The sequence below is a fragment of the Theobroma cacao genome, chromosome 7 (genome assembly GCF_053813885.1).
Source record: "Theobroma cacao isolate CCN51 chromosome 7, ASM5381388v1, whole genome shotgun sequence".
NCBI lineage: Eukaryota > Viridiplantae > Streptophyta > Magnoliopsida > Malvales > Malvaceae > Theobroma > Theobroma cacao.
The window spans coordinates 14131611-14151227 of record NC_142645.1 but is presented as its reverse complement, the minus strand read 5'-3'; the positions used below and the strand labels follow the sequence as shown (position 1 = coordinate 14151227).

The 19617-nt window shown below is 36.2% G+C and overlaps 1 protein-coding gene across 1 annotated transcript; it reads right to left on the bottom strand.

Annotated features, from left to right (window-relative positions):
* Positions 1–2153: 2153 nt before the first annotated feature.
* LOC18594769 (laccase-17-like) lies at positions 2154–4590 on the bottom strand. The gene is made up of 6 exons (XM_018124070.2): positions 4396–4590; positions 4128–4279; positions 3758–4002; positions 3534–3662; positions 2479–3444; positions 2154–2353 (listed from the first exon to the last, which is right to left on the bottom strand). The coding sequence occupies exons 1-6, from the start codon at positions 4504–4506 to the stop codon at positions 2223–2225; spliced, it is 1734 nt and encodes a 577-aa protein (XP_017979559.2). The 5' UTR covers positions 4507–4590; the 3' UTR covers positions 2154–2222.
* Between the last annotated feature and the right edge of the window lie 15027 nt (positions 4591–19617).

The window sequence follows — 19617 nt, the reverse complement described above, 5'->3', positions numbered from 1 at the left end:
TATTTTAACCTATGAGTTTCTAGGTTGGAATATTTTTATGTATTTAAAATTTATGAAAAAAATAAATCTAAATGTTTAAAAACATTTCAAAATTTGTTTCGATTAGTGAAAGACCAACAAGAGTCATGGTTTGTTTTGATAAGTTAGTAGTATTGGTTTCTAATTCTGATTATTATGAATTAATAGGTTTTAGGAAGATTTCGATACTTGGTCATTTGCTTTTGGTTTTAGCATCAGATAAGTGGCTTGATATTTTTCGGTGTTTTCACTCCCTAAAAATTAACCTCAAAGTGCATTTGGATTTTGTAGATGGTATATAATATTTTTTCCTTGTGATTTGATAAATCGGGTTGAGCATGCAATATATATATATATATATATATATATATATATATATGTATGTATGTATGATTTCCCTATATTGGGTTGACATTTAGATTTTTATGTGATTCAACTATGGTTGACCAATAGACTACTGCTCCGACTAAGCAAAAATGGAAACAACCACCTAAGTTTGGTAAAGCTGAACGCCATGCAGCCATGAATCGTCTGAAGAAGACTAATAGCGATGGAAGCGATGGAAGCAATGCTAGGAACAGCCACAAGGAAATACAATTTCTTTCTGTACAAAAATCTATCCATATAATTAAGTTATTTCATCAATAACATCTAAAGGGGAGGTGCTGTATGTTTGCATCTCCTTTGATTGTGGTTCTCAAATGAAATTGGGAACAATAAAATCAATCATGGGAGCCATATTATAGGGAAAATTTGCTCCCATTCCTTCTTTCCTTCATCCCATCGATCAAAAGTGAAGTTTGTAACTCCTATGAAGCACTTCCCCTTGCATTTCTCATAATCCTTGTGGGAATCATACAGATGGTAGGGTCGTTCATGAAAATGACCATGTGATATGTTGTTGTATGTTCCTTCACAGAACACCGGTGGCCAACTAGTAACACTGATGTTCCCATCAGGAAGAACAATTGAAGTTTCATTTCCAGGGGCTATACCGACTGAAAATCGTGTTCAATTCACATGACCAGTGATATAAGCGAGCTTGCCTGGTTTGGCCTGATTGCTTACAAACAGAGTGGTGGCAGTGCTGCATTCCCATGATGCAAACAGTGATAAAATTAGTATGCAAATGGTTGGCCTAGGAGTCCTCATGGCTTCGAATTTGACCTGCAATCCTTTCCCAATATGGCAACTTACGTTTGCTCTTCTGCTCCAATTAGAATTTGATGCAATTTTTTTATAGTTTGGAGTTTTATTGCTCCCTTAATTGCAGTTATGACCGTTTCTGAACTATAAAGGCAGCCGTCGCACATTTATAAAGACATTTGATCTATTGATATAAAGATAATCCCTTTGCACCTTTCTGTTTTTCCTTGATGATTTTGGTGAGAATCAGCTAGAATTGTAATAGGCAGATCCCACTTTCCAAGGAAGAAAGAATTCTTTTCATTTCTTGAAACCTTTTCACTTTTACTGAAAAGAACCCAAATACAAGTATTTATGAATGGGCCCAAAGCCTCATATGTGATAAAAGGTAAAGCAAACCAGCTGATATTCATTCAAGTCCACAATAGGATCCAATGAATCAAATGCTAACAAATTCTGAGATTTCTTCTCGTGTCTAAAACCCAAGCTTTTTTGAGTCATCAGCACTCCATACAAAGATAACCCCAAGCTTTTCTTGATTCTTTAGCTCATTGCAAGCTTCAAAATGCCCATCATCTGGGCCCAGATCTTGCCCACCATCACTAATGAAGGTAAGCCAAAATTTGCCCCCCTCCAACCATTGTTAGATAAGATTGGTCGTTGAAATAGTTCACAAACTGTTAGCCAGGAACAGATCAGGGACATGAATTTTACGGGGCAATGGTGTTTCTTAATGAAAAATTTAAGATGAAATAAATATAACATGGAGTTGCATGGTACAGATAAGCTTTAATGGCTAGATTTATTGAACAAAAGGATATATGTCAAAAATATTATTGAGACCTCTTTGTATTGACATTTTGAAATATTGATGTTACAAAACAAATTCCTCATTACTTCTCTCCAAAAAAAGGGTAAATAAATCAAAACGGTCGAAATACACAGGACGGCAAAAAAAAAAAAAAATGGGGGGGGGGGGGGGGGGGGGGTGGGGTGGTGGTGGGGGAAATAGCTTCAGGGCAGTTTTTTGGTCAGAGACCAAGGAGTTAATTATATTGTTAACATTTAGGAAGATCTGCTGGTGGAGGCAGCAGCTTCTGATTGGGAAGTTTTCCATCTAAGACGATCCAAGCCATCTTCAAACCCCAGCTGGTGTGCACTTCGAGGTGGCAATGCATGAACCATACCCCTGCAAGCATGCGGTTCTTGATATCATGATCATCAACTCAAGCAAGTAAGCAAAATACAGGATTATACAAGTCATTTTTCTTTTCTGTAATAATGCATCTTAGTTATTTTCTCCATTTTACTTACCTGGATTGTCTGCAAGAAAACGAATTGCCACCCAACCTCCTGATGGCACACCGACGGTGTTCCTTTCGATAGGGTCAACAAGGTTGAAGTTTGCAGGGTCCTTATTCGGATCAAAGTTGCCAAAACCTTGGCCAACAACGAAGAAGTTGAAGCCATGCAGGTGAAGAGGGTGGCTTTCAGCTCCAAGAATGCTTGTGTCCTGCATTATCAGCTCCACGCTAGTGTTAAAAGGAAGTACTACCACCTTCGTTCCATTGCTTACCATAGTGTTGTTAGGTGGGGTGCCTGTATAGTTAAACGGAATTATTGGATTGATAGGAAAATCAGGGGTATAAACTCCATTCGATTGGCCGAAGAAATGAGCTTGGAGTAGTGCTGTAGTTGGCATTGTGAATGATACATTATTGACTGAAGCTGCGAACTTGGTTCCATTAGGACCTTGGCAGGTTTGGTTCTGCTGGCATGCGCTTGTTCCAAGACCTACTGTGAAGAAAAAATGCTTATCGACCTTTCGGGGCACGTTGGCAGGATATTGCGCACTGGCCAGGCTGCGGAGTTTACTCGCGAAATTTGTAGCAAATGAAGTGTCATTTAAAGCTGGTAGAATTGGTTTAAACAGAGGGAGCATTTTAATGCTTGAATGAAAGCTATTGGATGGTGACTCGTATTCTAAAATGCCAGCAACAGTTGAATTGTCAAATGTTCCTTGGCCTGTCACATATGGTCGAGCAGTCATGAAGAATGTGGCACTTGGATAGCTGGGTTTGGTCTTTAGAAGCACATTTGTGGTTTGACCAGGGGTGATGAGAAGTGTTTCAGTCTCAAAAGGTTTAACATAAATAGCATCAACGTCTACAACAGTGAGTGTGTGGTTTGCTATGCTGAAGAAGAGCTCATCGTTGAGTGCAGCGTTGATTAGACGCAGAAGGTAAGTCTTGCCAGGCTTCACCTTCAGCTTGAATGTATCTGTTAAAAATTATTTACTTCCAAGTTGAATCAAATAGCTCCATTATGCACATGTAGTTCAATATACAATGTTTTTAGCTATTTTATACCTTTGGCAGAGCAGTTATAAAGTGGTCCTGGGAGACCATTGATGGTATAAGCATCAGAGACATTTGGACCTCCACCTGTCTGCAGGGCTTGACTAATAACTGCCTCAGGATCTGCATTGAACCACTCTCCTGCAATGTTTCATAATAGTTTAATTTGTATTAGCAAAATAATTAGATCTTGTAAAGAGGCGAATAGGTTTGAATCAGCTCTGAAAATTCTTTACCAAAGATAATTGGAACTTCCTTGTATGGCTTAGGAAATGGATAAGGAACACCACGTTTGGGAAGGATGACCAGGGGACCATAGACAGTTGCTCTTAGCCATGATATATGGGCGTGCCAAAAGAGAGTCCCTCTTTGGCCTACAATGGTGAAGTTGTACACGTAGCTCTGGCCCGTTTGCACGGGACACTGAGTCACATATGCTGGCCCATCTGCCCACCCACTTCGAAGCTGTCGAATGCCATGCCTATTTCAAAGACACCATCACAACTTGCAATTTAGACTTTCCCTCATTAATTTTAAGCAAATGGGATCATTTGTTTAACTTGTAATAGCTGCAAAAATGTCATTTTCCAAAGGAAAGTTCAATACCAGTGGATGGAAATATTGTTTGACACATGGTTGACCACTTTTATCAGAAGCTGGTCACCCTCCCTCGCTACAATGCGAGGCCCTGGAAATTGTCCGTTCACCGAGACAATGCTCTTCGTATTGCACAGGCGTGTCACATTATGCAACTTGATCTACAAAACAGAAGGGTAAACACAGTAATTAGAATTACTTATACAAAAGATTTGGTTTGTGGAAAAGAAGTTTCTTGTGCAACAATGCTAGCTTGACTATTATGCCAAACACATACATCAAACTTGTAGTGCCTGGTGATCCCAAGTACAGGACCAGGAAGTAGACCCAAAGTGAAAAATGAGAAGAAAACCAGAAACGCTGGTGATGAAAGAAGAGAAGCGCCCATTTTTCCTGATGTCTCTTCTTTTTCCTTTTCCAGGGGGCTTAAGAGAGCCTATTGGGTGAACTTTGAACTACTCGAGTACGTATTCATAGAAGCATACAAAGAAGTATATATATAGTATGGGAAAAGGGTGTTTGGTTGATTAGGTGATTTTTCTTTATCTCAGTTTAAAATGAGAAAAAAGAAATAAAAAAACTATAACACACAGCTTGAATAGAGACTGCACTATGACCCAGACTCAGTTGTTAGAACAACTTTAGAGTGCTGTCAAAGATAATCAATATCTCTGAGCACCTTCCTTTGTAAGACAAAGCTTTATCTCTAAAAAATATTCTTACCCTACATCTTCTTCTATTTCCCATAATGGACGTGACTTTGAGCTATTTCTATGCTTTCATGCTACATGCTTGGAACCACTGAAGACATTCTGCAACATTTGATTTAGTATCATTAGCCCCAATCACCCTTTCTTTACGGCTGCACCTAGGCATAACACTTTCCTACCATCAGTAAAAAGAGTCTAATCAAGGCAAACCTTTCAGAATGAAAAAAAGAAAAAAGTAGAATAACTTTGGAATTCTGATATTTGACAAACAGCTATATCAGACTGGATTAACATCTGGTAAATTATACCATATATAGGTATAGTTTCCATGATTAGTTTAAGGGTTATAAAATGAGAGGTTAAAAATCTAAAGCGTGGATTGACATTTTCCACAAGTGGCATTCTCAAGTCTCAACCGTTATGCTTTCTGGTAAAGCAAATTTCAGGGTTGACATCAAGCAGTCCTTTCAGAGTTAGACCTATGCTATTCTTTTCCATTTTAATGAAGAACAGGTCATGGAGGAATAACGGGGAAACCCCTATTCACGCAACTTTTCTACAAGCAAACAGGCTAATAAAGCAACAAAAATCAAGCTTCTGTATAAGGGGATGTAAAATGAATTAAGATAGCTGGATATTCAAATATAGGGAATGTGATGTCAAATATTGTTGATTGTATCGGTTTACAGGAATGGACTTCTACATTTCAACTACTCTCTGTTTCTCCCACAAAAGGCAAAGATTAAAGCAAGGTCATGCAAGCTTGAAGTGTTAATATGCTTAAAGAGACTCCAAAACTGAAAAGCTTCTACATGAATTATTTTGGGTAGATTTTTTTTAGGCTTAGCTAGGTTGATGTGAAGATGGTAACACTCTGGTAAAAACATGGCTATATAAGATGAACAAAGGTAATTTCAATTTTTTCATTTTCCATCTATAATATTTATTAATTACAAATTCATTTTATTAATTTATTATTAAATTATACTGTAATCGTCCTTGTTTGGGGGCATTCCTTGTTTGAACTACACCTCACAATACAAGATTGAAAATACAAAAATTTATGAAATGTTTTCAAGGCTTGTACCAATACTCATTGTCTTTAAAAATTGGGAGAGCATAAGTACAAGGCAAAAAACTATAAATCCAAGGCAAATTTACTTGTTTGACTGAGATGTCCTTGTGGGCAGTTGGGCAGCCCTATAATTGCGGAAAATTCATACCAAGGATTAAAACTAAATTTAATTATTCATCTAACATACACATAATGGTTTTGGGTTTTTCTTTTCTTTTTTTTTTTTATAGTTCTTTTATAAGTAATATTGATTCTATGAAATTAGCAAAAGCAATACAGTACAAAGATGGTGAAGAAGGTTTTGAAGATTCAGAAGCCACAAGAAAAGCAAGCTTCCTAGAGTACCAGGAATGGAGTAGTTGCTTTTCAAACTAATCTTAATGGGGAAGAAATTTTGATTTCTCAAAACAAATGACGATTTAGCGATATGTGGTTGCAATTTATACTTATGCACAATACTACTATGAGGTGCTTCTTTTGAAATTGACTAATCATTTTTGTTTCCCTCCTTAATCTTGGTCGTTGCTTTAGAGAATCACATTATATCTCAGCTCGTTCTAATCGTCAATTTCCTTTGATCAGCTATAAAGAAAGAAATTTTGGAAAGAGTTGTTTAGATGAGCAGACGGTCAGAGGACTGAAATTTAGGTTACTTGCGCAAAGTCTGTTGGGAGTTCAATTTTTGTAGGTACTTGATATGGCTAGAGGCTGGTGTCTTGGGTGACTAGCTAAATGGGTGAGTTTAGGTGCCCCTTGGGTGGTTTGCTAATGGCGAGTTCACTTGTTTGGCTTCCTTTTATTTTCTTTTACTCGTTACTTTTGTTATGCTTTGTACTGCATTGCCTTTGCTAATTTCATAGAATCAAATATTACTTATAAAAAAAGCTAAAAAAAAAAAGAAAAAGAAAAACCCAAAAACATTATGTGTATGTTAGATGAATAATTAAGTTTAGTTTTAATCCTTGGTATGAATTTCCCACAATTATAGGGCTGCCTAACTACTTACAAAGACATTTTATTCAAGCAAGTAAATTTGCCTTGGATTTATAGTTTTTTGCCTTGTAGTTGCTCTCCCTAATAATTTCATCGGTCCCATCATTGGTGTGCAAAAACATTACAAATGACAAGCCTTAAGAATATAATGAAACTCAGTGATTGATTACATTTTACATTGACGAAATCAGTCTTCTAAGCACTCATCTATGCATGGCAAGATTATCAAATTCTTGTAAAGTTTTTTTGTAACAAAACATTATAAAAACAATTTAAGAAATACTCGAAGGATGAGAGATTGTTTACCAATTGTTTCTATGTTTCTTTGAACTAGATGAGTCTCTAATTAGAAACTATTAAATAACTGTTCATACAAATATAATTATCTAGATATAACAAACTAACTGACAATTAATAGATAATTAACAATTATTTAATTCAAAATTTAAACTTTTCATTTAAAATAATTTATTACTTAATCACTCGCACTTGTATGTGTACATGTCATGTGCCTTTAGTAAATAAAAATATATATTAATTTAATTAAATTTCAAGACCTATCAAAGTTTGAAAAGTCTAATCATGGTTTAATTTACATTTAAGTTCATTTTAATTCACCTATTAATAAGCACTCTTTCTTTTGTTTCTTCTAATTTAAAATTATGTTTCACATTTATTGTTAAAAATATCTAACGCCCCATTATCACACTTCTGAATGGAACTTTTGTATTTTGTGGACATTTCTTCCAAAACAGGGCTTTTTTGGTAAATCATACAATTGAGCACGATTTTCAGCTGCATTAACAGTCTCTAGGGAACCCATTTGACCTTTGAACTTGAAACATGAAAAGAGGAAAGTTTGTAGCCTTATTCAATTTAATTGCTTGCCAAGCACTTTGGAGAAGCAATGTGTCTAATTCTTATTCATCCATTTTTATATCATACTTGATTTAAGAAAAAAAATATGTCAAAATCAATTATCTACCATATCAAGAAGTTGTGATTAGGTAGTTAAAGTGTTATTTTTTATTTAAGCTATAGCATTTTTGTAGCAGCTTCAATACTGCTGCAAAAAGCAGAAAGTTATGAGATCTTTAATATCTATAGGAGTTGAATACTGTGGCTGATTTTTTAGATTGATTGTCTAATGTCAACATGTCCTAGATCTTTATAGAGGGTTCTTTTGGTAGAAAGAGAGGACGTGTTGCAATGAGTGAATTGGAATGCACTAAAGACAGTTAAGAGGAAGATTGGAGCAATCCTTGAAGTGTAAGTACTTTGATGGCAAGTAGTGAAGGATAAGATAAGGTGGAGGAAGCAACGGATTACGACGAATGAGAATGGTTGAATAGAGAAAATGTTTGGAGGAGTTTCAAAAGAGCTTTCGAGATAATCTCTGCTAGGTTTCTAATGATTTCTCGTTGCCTTCCAACCTTCAAGGCCATCGTATTTATACTGAACAGGAGCATTTTCTTAGGAGTAGCTAGGAGAACACATTTAATCATGGGAAAACGAGCTTGTCATGGAAGACTAGTCAAAGGACGGTTTATGGGATATTGAAAGAATGACCACGTAGTTGGGTAGTGGGCGTAAGTTTTGGGTAATGAAGGAGTGACACTAGATAGTGCACCATGTGTATTTTTAAGGAGCAAATAAAGAAAAAAGGGTAAAGCACATGTACTTCAAGGACAGGTTAAGAGGAAGTCTTCTTAACTATCTCTATATTTGAGCCATCAAGCCAACCTCTGTAGCACATCCCAAATGTGAAGGTAACTCATGAATCTTGCCACTTGTTCTGAGTTACTTTCACTTTGTTGTACAAATAGTTGTTCCATTTTTGTTATTGGGTGGTTTCGCACTCGGAATGCCCTTGGGCACTTCGGCGCTAGGAATGCCTCTAAGCACTTTTGTTCTTGGAACACCTTTGATGTAATTTTTCTGTAACATAGTATTTTTAGCCAAAATTGGGCATCTACACTTTGCACTTTGCATAAAAATTCTTATAAGGAGTTTTATGCATAAAATAAGGAGATGCACATAGTAATAAGCAAGACAATGCTTATATATATAGTTTTTAAAAAATAAAGAATAGTTATATTATTATTTTTTGTCGTTGTTATACATTACGCACTTGAGAACGTCCTTAAGGTGCATCCACACTTGGAATGCCCTTGGCCACTTCCCCACTAGGAACGCCCTAGGGCACTTTCGTGCTAGGAACGTCCTTGATATATTTGCACTTGGAACACCCCTAAAACACTTACTATATAATATCATTGTCCAACTTTTTTTTTCATCTTTTTGAGTTGGTAATTATTGGAGCATAGTGTCGTTATTTATTTATTTTTTTATATATTTTACATGCATTAGATGAATGATAATGTTTTTTTTTTGATGGAGTGTTCTTAAGAGTGTGAACCATGCTTTTACACTTGATAAGAAACACATGAATTTTGTTTCCTATGATAAGTTGCTATCTCAATTTCTAATATATATTAATAGCTCATAGATTAATGTAATTGTTTGCTAGGCATTTTAGATATATTTCATAATTTTTGTGTCATGTTTATCACAGCCTATGACTAATTTCTTTGAGTTTTCAATTTTAGAAATTTTAGTTCCTAAAAGCAAATTGAAAGGAAAAGTTGTAAACTTGAAGGAATAGGATGCCGTAGTTTGTGATTACAAATGAATATATAACATGCCAATGTTCTTCAAGTTAATTGAATAGGCATGTAAAGAAAAAAAATACGTGAACATTGCAATAATTTTCCAACAAAACCAATCATTGGAATCTATGGAAGGAATTGTATAGGCTTTGAATGACATAGAAACATATTGTTCAATCAATTTTTTTTAAGGTATTTGTCTAAATTTTACTTAACCCTCTCTCTGTTTTTTTTTACATCATCTAAAAGTAATTGTTAATTATTTGCCTCCACCAATTCTTTTCAAACGTTTTATGCGTTTTTCTTTAGTATGATAATAGGACAAGATTAAGATAGGAGGGTGAAATAGAGATGTAACAACCCCTCTTAGGTCGCTACCGGTGTTCGAGACTTCTGAGAAATTTCGCCAAGTCCAGAACAAGCCTAATTTGAGATTCCTATTAGATTCATGAAATATATATATTCACGTACGTAAATGAATAATAATAATTGTACTATTTTTCACTCCATTCAAAATAATAATAATTAAATATCAATTACAAGGTCTTTAACAATTCATGTCAAGAGTTAACAACATTTTTCAACATCTAGCAAATTCTTTATGACACAACTCTAGGTAGCGGAGCGACTTAGAGTGGGTTAGGAGATGCCTTTACCTAATCTACGGTAGACCGTATGCACCGATGATTACATGCTAGGTTGATTCCTATTTGCAAAAAGAGGAAAGAAGAAGGGTGTGAGTCTCATAGACTCAGTGATCATTGACCCCGTGAGCAGGCGAGGAGGGGAAACAAACATAAAGATTGAATGTTTATAAATCCAAGAGTAAACGTACAAAACACATTCCATTAAACTGAGAGATTTTGTTTTTATACCTTGCAAGTCTTAAAAGTAATAAATCACCAATAAACAAATATGAAAACAGTTGTATTTAAGGTACTAAAAAATCTTTTCAACTTCGATATTCAGTCAACAGTAAATCCAATGGCAAGTGTAAAATGAAAAGTCTTAAACATAAAAATACGAAATAACCGATCACCAATGAATATGTAAATTTCATTTGCCACTCAATAGTAAGTTTCAAGTGTTAATGCCATGCATTGTATAATAAAAATCCTCAAGTGAGAATCATCCTTAGGTAGGTTTAGTATAGCCCTTAGGGTTACTCTCTCAAAAAACATCATTTACTCGTGGGAACTGCCCACGACATCATATATAAATCGGGGCTTTAGGTCCTTCTTTTACCTACTTATGGGGACTGTCCACTCCAGCCAATATAAATCAGGGCTTTAGGTCTCCTTTTACAATCAAATATCGATAATTAACAATCACTACTTTGTGCACAAAGACCACACTTAACCTGGTTTGGTAACAGGCCTTACCTAGAGTATCTCAATCACGTTAAAATGAAAATCATGGCAATTTAATGTATTTGCGAAACATGACAGATCAAAAGCAATATAATCATAAATTGAATGTTATGCATAATTTATTTCAAAGCATGGCATATCCATCAAATTAGCATGTTAAGTGAAATCAATAATTTTTTTTTATCAAATCCCATGAATCAAATAATGACGATTGGCCCAAACAACACACAAGCTTACAAGGCATGATTTCGAAGCGAAAGCCAGTCAAAGGTTTGTTTCCCCGTAATTAAAACCTTGTAGATATATTCTTATATATAATATAAAAAAAACGAATTTAAAATCCTTGGTTGCAATTACAACAACCTAGGGCTTTCTACCAACTCATGCTTTCCACAATTTCATCAACCATCAAATGTAATATATATAATATATTTATAGGGATATACTTTTTAAAATTTAGCACTCACTCACCTTACAATAGCAGGATGCTATTTCGCTATTGATTTGTACGTGTATCTAGCTATTCTTTCTTCCTTTCCCGTTTCTTTTTTGCTTTTTCCTGCTCCTCTTTTTTTTGCTTATTTATTTATATTTTTTTCTTTCTCCCTTTGCTATCAGTCTTCCTTCCAATCGGTGTTTCTCTTATACTTCTTTTTCTTCTTTCTTCTCTCTCCTCTTTCTCCTCCAGCACTGCCACTCCCCCTCTCTCTTCCTTCTTCCTTTTCTTTTCCTCTGACACGTTACTCCTCCTCTCCCTTTTTTCTTCTTTATTCTCTCTCCTCTTTCTGCTCTAACACGCCGTTGCTCTCCTTCTCTCTTTCTTTTTCTTTTTCTTCTTTTTTCCCTCGAGTACCCATTCTTTAAGCTGTTCTCTTTCTTTTATCCTTTTTTTTCCTGTCTTGTCTTTCACTTTTGGTCGGCCCCTTTTTTTTCTTCTTCTTCTTTCTTGTCTTTTCTCTATTTTTCCCTTCTTCCAATGGCCAGCTTGACCTTTCTGTTTCTTTTTCTCTCTCCTTTCTTCCTTGTTTCTTTAGGCTGGCCCTTACTACCATTCTCCATAAAAAAAAATTTTGTGCACTTCTTGATTGACCACATGGGCAGCTGCCATGTTGGTCTTCATTCATTTTTTTTTTTAAATAAGAGGGGTGTTACAGTCTCCCACACTTAAAACAAATTCATCCTCGAATTACATCAACATAGAGACACTTAACAATGCATTTAACCCTTAAATAAATATAGATATTCTGCTTGCATTTTCTCTTATGGTTTCCAAGTCGCCTCCTCCACTGAGTGGTTTCGCCATAATACTTTCACTAAGGCAATGTCTTTAGAGCGAAGCCTTTGTACTTGACAGTCCAATATAGCTACAGGTTACTCTTGGTATTTCAACCCATCTTCCAACAGTATCGTATCATGTTGTATCACATGCAAAGGGTCTTGAACATACATTCTGAGAATGGATACATGAAACACTGGATTAACCCCTTCAAAATCCGATGGTAATGCCAATCAATAAGCAACAATTTCTACGTGTTCCAGTATTTCAAACTCGCCAATCTATCGAGGATGGAGTTTGCCTTTCTTGCTAAATCTTTGTATTCCTTTACATGGCAACACTTTTAGAAACACATAATCACCTACTTCGAACTCTAAGGGCTTGTGTCTATTATCAGCATATGACTTTTGTCTACTTTGAGCTGCCAACATTCGTTCTCGAATTATTCGTACTCCTTCCATTGCTGCTTGTACCATCTTCGTCCCCAATAATTTCCTTTCTCCAACTTGCAACCACCCAATGGGTGACCTACACTTTCGCCCGTATAGTGCCTTAAATGGCGCAATCTTGATACTCGCTTGGTAACTTTTATTGTATGCAAATTCTACCAAAGGCAAGTATAAGTTCCAAGAAACTCCAAAATCCAACACGATTGCTCTTAACATGTCTTCCAATATTTGGATCGTGCACTTAGACTGACCATTTGTCTGAGGGTGATATGCTGTACTAAAGTTCAGTCGGGTCCCTAATTCATCTTATAACCTCCTCCAAAATCAACTAGTAAATTGTGATCCTTGGTCGGACACAATGGTCACCGGTACGCCATGGAGTCTAACAATTTCATTAATGTAAATTCGAGCATATTGTGCCGCCCCAAACTTTGTCTTGACTAGGAGAAAATGTGCTGACTTAGTCAACCAATCTACAATTAACCATATGGAATCGTATCCTCCTTTGACTCGGGGCAAGCCTGTTACGAAGTCCATGGCTATATGTTCCCATTTCCATTTGGGTACCGATAATGGTTGTAATAATCCTGAAGGTCTTTGATGCTCTACCTTCACTTGTTAGCACACTAAACATCTCGAAACATATTCCCCTACATCTTTCTTCAATCCTTGCCACCAATATACGAATCTTAAATCATGATACATCTTGGTGGCTCTCGGATGTACTGCATAAGCAGCAACGTGTGTTTCCTTTAGAATTTCTTCTCTTAATCCATCTAAGTTTGGCACATAGATTCAAGATCCATGTCTCAACAATCCATTAGACCCAAAATCAAACTCAGAAACTTGCTCACCCATACTCCCCAAAATCGTTATTACAAATGTATATCTAGCTTGGGCATCTCAAATTCGATCTATTAGTATTGGTTAGACCCTAAAATGTGCCAATAATGCATCTGACCCATTGACTTCAAATTTAACTCCCATATTACCCAGATCCTGTAATTCTTGCACTATCGATCTTCTCTCCACTGCAATGTGTGCCATACTGCCCATTAACTTTCGACTCAATGCGTCAGCTACAACATTCGCCTTGCTGGGATGATAGAGTATCGTACAATCATAGTCATTCAACAATTCCATCCATCTGCGTTGCCTTAATTTAGATCTCGTTGTTGAAATATATACTTCAAACTTTTGTGATCCGTATATATTTCACATGTTTCTCCATACAAATAATGCCTCCATATTTTTAAGGCAAACAAGATCGCTGCCATCTCCAGATCGTGTGTAGGATAATTCTGCTTATGCCTCTTAAGTTGTCTAGAGGCATAAGCGATGGCTCTACCATGCTGCATCAATACACACCCCAATCCAACCCTTAAAGCATCACAATAAACAGTTTAGTCCCTGGACCCACATGACAGACTTAATACAGGTGCGAAAGTCAAACAAACTTTTCATATTTGGAAATTGTGTTCACAAGCCTCTAACCATTCAAATTTTACTCCCTTTTGAGTTAACCTTATTAGCAGAGAGGCTATCTTAGAGAAATCTTTCACAAATCGTCGATAATACCCAACCAATCCTAGAAAACTCCTAATTTCTGTAACTGTCATGGGTCTACCCAATTCTCAATTGCCTCAACTTTACTGGGATCTACTTGTACTCCATCCTTAGATACAATATGTCCTAGAAAACTAACACTACTCAACCAAAGCGCGTACTTAGAAAATTTCACGTACAGTCTATGCTCCCGTAGGGTCTGTAGCATGCTCTTTAAATGTTGTGCGTGCTCTTCCCAAGTTCTTGAGTATATTAGAATGTCATCAATAAAGACGACCACAAATCTATCTAGATATGATCGAAAACCCTATTCATCAAGTCCATGAAAGCAATAGGGGCATTCGTCAATCCAAAAGACATGACAAAAAATTCGTAATGTCCATACCTCGTATGGAATGCTATTTTTGGTATATCCTTTTCCCTGATCCTTAATTGATGATATCTAGACCTTAAATCAATCTTCGAAAAGCATTGAGCCCCTTGCAATTGATCAAACAAATCATCAATTCTCGGAAGTGGATGTTTATTTTTTATTGTAACTTTATTAAGCTGCTGGTAATCTATACATAGCCTGAGATTACCATTTCTTTTTTTTTACGAATAGCACTAATGCTCCCCAAGGTGACACACTCGGGCGAATAAAGCCCTTGTTAATTAAATCCTGTAGTTGTTCCTTTAACTCTTTTAACTCTGCCGGTGCCACTTGATACGAAGGCATCGATATTGGTTACGTTTCTGAAATCAAATCAATACAAAATTCGATTTTCGTTTTGGGAGGTAATTCGGGTAATTTTTCTATAAACACATCTATAAATTCATTTACTACAGGTGTAGTTGCTAAAATTTCTTCTTCAATCTGTACTTTTCTTAAAATTGTAACCACACATTATCAACCAAATGGCTGCTGTGACCATAAATAACAAATGACGGCTCTCTAGGGAATTTAAACTTCACCAGCTTGTGATAATAATCTACGTTAGCATAACAAGAAACTAGCCAATCCATTCCTAGGATTACGTCGAATCCCAATGTTGTCATTAACACTAAGTCCACCCAAGTGTCCCTATCTTTAATCTGGACCACACAAGAACGAAACACATACTCTGTAACATACAATTTTTCCAACGGGGTGGTTACTACTAATGGTTCATCCATATATTCATAGTGCTTGCTTAATTTAGGCATGAAATTTGAAGACACAAAAGAATGGGTGGATCTTGGGTCAAATAAAAATGATGCTTCGTAACCACAAATGAAAAGATTACCTGTTACCACTGCATTCGAGGAATGAGCATCTTGTGGTATCAGAGTGAACACTCTAGCTTGTCCCCTTCCAAGAGCACCTCATTGAGTTGACCTTACCAATTTACCTTGTGACGAAGAAGCTACCCCTTTTCCTTTATCCCTCTTGACATTTCTAGTTGATGAGATAGCAAAATCGAGTCGTATCGAGCGATGAGCCATCTCCTGGTTATGTCTACAGGTAGGATAATCCCTATTCACATGACCAATTCCCTCATACTCATAACAGAATGTCACCGTTTGGTTACATGGCCCTGTATGAATCTTACCACAAAAATTACAGAAAAGACCCCATTGACCATTCTGTCTAGGATTTGAATTAGTCATTCCATTGCTCATAGCTTGCCTAAAATTAATCCCACTAAAATCACTGCTACGTGGGGGACTACGAAACTGAAAATTTCTTTGTTGATTCGGTGGACTAGAGAATGCTGACCCTTTGAGTAAGTTACCATCCATTCAACCTTGTTGTCCAACTATTTTAGCATCTTTACCCTTATTGGAGTCTCTGTATCTGGAAAATCCCTCACCTCGATTTCTTTTACTCCTCTCTCTTTCCACCCCAATCTTTTTACGTCCTGCCTCAATTTTTCTAGCGGCATCAACTACTCTAAGATAAGATGTAAATTTTTGAAAGACTAGAATTCTATATATTGGCTCATGTAACCCCTTAATGAACCTCTTGATCCTCTCCCTTTCAGTCTAAACCAGATACAGAGCATATCTTGACAATTGAGTAAACTGGACGTCATAGTTTGACATTGTCATCCCAGGTGCCTGCATTAAAGTTTCAAACTCCTGCACCTTAACGTCTCTCACGCTTTCAGGTAGAAATCTATCTATGAAAGCCTTTGTGTGAATTCTTCCCAAGTAAGTGGAGAGGAATTAGGAGGTCTACAACGCTTGAGCGTAACGAGCCATATCTGCGTTACCTCCGTCAATCTAAAGCTTGTCAACTCAACTGCTTGGCGACTAGACCAACCTAATGTAATACAAATTTTGTCTATCTCATCTAAAAATACTTGTGGGTCCTCTGTTGATTTAGTACCTGAAAAGCAAAGGGGTTTCAATTTTATAAAATCACCTATAGTCACCATGACATTTACTCTATCTATTTCCTCATAAGGTTGATAATCCGAATCTTCAAAACTAGAACCCATTGTTTCATTTGGTTGATACACTCCCAATCTCCTAAACTCTGCAAACTCCTAGGTTAACCCTTGCAATCCATCCACTATCTCCTCCAGGGTGGTAGTGGGTACCTTAAGATGATCACCTCTCGTATCCCCAGAATTGGTACCGGCTCTCTTCTCACTGGAACTTTGGCTGCTTTAAGGCTCAGCGATTTGACCTTTAGGTTTACCTCTCCCACTGCTCCTAGAGAAAGATGCACGTGGTCCTTCCGTAGTGTCATCTGGGGCATTAAACCCTCAAGTTTCCCTTAAGGTAGCTCACGTCCTAGGCGGCATCTTGGTACCTAGACAGTAACAAACACCTTTCAAATAACTGTTAAAAATTATTAATAAAGGTAGCTTACTAAGATTAGGGAGTTCGTGAGCCTCCTTTCCATAATCCATGTTGCAGTCATGAACCATGGATAAGATTCTGCACTACCCCTGACACTCCGCTGACAACAAGATAAATCTTAGGACTTTTCTAAACTTAGGGCTCTAATACAAACATTGTAACGACCTCTCCTAGGTCACTACTGACGTCTGAGACTTTCAAGAAATTTTGCCAAGTCCCGAACAAGCCTCTTTTAAGATTCCCGTTAGATTCATTACATATATATATATATATATATATATATATATATATATATATATATTCACGTACGTAAATGAATAATAATAATTGTACTGCTGCTCACTTCATTCAAAATTATAACAATTAAATATCAATTACAAGGTATTTAACAATTCATGTCAAGAGTTAACAACATTTTTCAACATCTAGCAAATTCTTTATGACACAACCCTAGGCAGTAGAGCGACTTAGAGCGGGTTAGGAGATGCCTTTACTTAATCTACGGTGGACCATATACACCGATGATTACACGCTAGTTTGATCCTTATCTGTAAAAAGGGAAAATAAGAGGGGTGTGAGTCTCACAAGCATAGTGATCATCGACCCTGTGAGCAAGCGAGGAGGGGAAACAAACATAAAGATGGAATGTTTATAAATCCAAGAGTAAGCATAGAAAATACAATCCGTTAAATTGAGAGATTTTTTTTTTATACCTTGCAAGTCTTAAAAGTAATAAATCACCAATAAACAAATATGAAAACGGTTGTATCTAAGGTACTAGAAAATCTTTCAACTTTGATATCCAGTCAACAGTAAATCCAATGGCAAGTGTAAAATGAAAAGTCTCAAACATAAAAATGCAAAATAATCAATCACCAATGAATATGTAAATTTCACTTGCCACTCAATAGTAAATTTCAAGTGTTAATGCCATGCATTGTATAACAAAAATCCATAAGTGAGGATCACCCTCGGGTAGGTTTAGTATAGCCCTTAGGCTTACTCTCTCAGACATCATCACCTACTCGTGGGAACTGCCCACGCCATTATATATAAATCGAGGCTTCAGGTTTGCCTTTTACCTACTCGTGAGAATTGCCCATGCCACCCAATATAAATTGGGGCTTCGGGCCCCCCTTTACCTACTCGTGAGAATTGCCCACACCACCCATCATGGTTCGGGGCTTCAGGTCTCCTTTTACAATTAAATGTCGATAATCAACAATCACTACTTTGTGCACAAAGACCACACTTAACCTGGTGTGGTAACAGGCCTACCTAGAGTATCTCAATCACGTTAAAATGAAAATCATTGCAATTTAATGTATTTGCAAAACATGAATATAATCATAAATTGAATGTTATGCATAATTTATTTCAAAGCATGGCATATCCATCAAATCAGCATGCTAAGTGAAATCAATAATTTTTTTTTTTATCAAATCTCATGAATCAAATAATGACCATTGGCCCAAACATCACACAAGCTTGCAAGGTATGATTTTGAAGCGCAAGCCAGTCAAAGGTTTGTTTCCCTTAAATTAAAACCTTGTAGATATATACCTATGTATAATATAAAAAAAACGAATTTAAAATCCTTGATTGCAATCACAACAACTTAGGGCTTTCTAACAACTCATACTTTCCACAATTTCATCAACCATTAAATGTAATGTATATAATATATTTACAAGGATATAGTTTTTGAAATTTAACACCCACTCACCTCATAATAACGGGATGCTACTTCGCTATTTGTTTGTGCGTGTATCTAGCTATTCTATCTTCCATTCCCGTTTCTTTCTTTTTCTTTTCTGCTCCTCTTTTATTTATTTATTTATATTTTTTTCCTTTTTCCCCTCACTGTCGATCTTCTTTCTAGTCGGCGTTTCTTTTATACTTCTTTTTCTTCTCTCTGCTCTTTCTCCTCCAGCATCATCTCTCCCCCTTTCTTTTCTTTCTTCCTTTTCTTCTCTCTTTTTCTTCTCCTTTGGCACTGCTGCTCCCCCTCTCTCTTCCTTCTTCCTTTTCTTCTTACGCCGGGGCGTTGTAAATACACTTAGGCATTGTGAAAGATACCAATCGTGGCGAGGTTGAAAACCCCACTAAAGTGAATCACCAATCTTAGCAAGTTTGAAAACCCCACTAAGGTGAAAAATAGCCAAAATCCCACTTTGGTTGGCTAGGCCAAAGATATTAAAACCACTTACTCTTTAAAAAGAGCTTAGAGAAATAAGCACTCCTGCTTAAGAAAATATTATTTATTAACTCTCAACTCTGAATGTCTTACAACTAAGCTTAAGGGTCCTATTTATAGTATTGTAGGCCCAAATCCTAATAAAACTCTACTTTATATTATCTAATACAATTAGAATAATTAATAAGAGATTTAAATAAAATAAGTGTTCTGTTCCTAAATAGAACATGACTATCCTAATCAAATACTAATTCTTAAAAGTATTAAAATAAAAATAAGAAAAGAATCCTAATCTAAATAAAATAAAGAAAATAAATCCTAAATCAACTAAATTAGCAAAAAACTAAATTTAATAAAAAAATAAT

Coding starts and splice junctions, on each gene's coding strand:
- LOC18594769 (XM_018124070.2), bottom strand. CDS start 4,506: ATGGGCGCTTCTCTTCTTTCATCACCAGCGTTTCTGGTTTTCTTCTCA. Junction 4,280..4,395: donor CCAGGCACTACAAGTTTGAT/GTATGTGTTTGG, acceptor TCTGTTTTGTAG/ATCAAGTTGCATAATGTGAC. Junction 4,003..4,127: donor AACAATATTTCCATCCACTG/GTATTGAACTTT, acceptor TCTTTGAAATAG/GCATGGCATTCGACAGCTTC.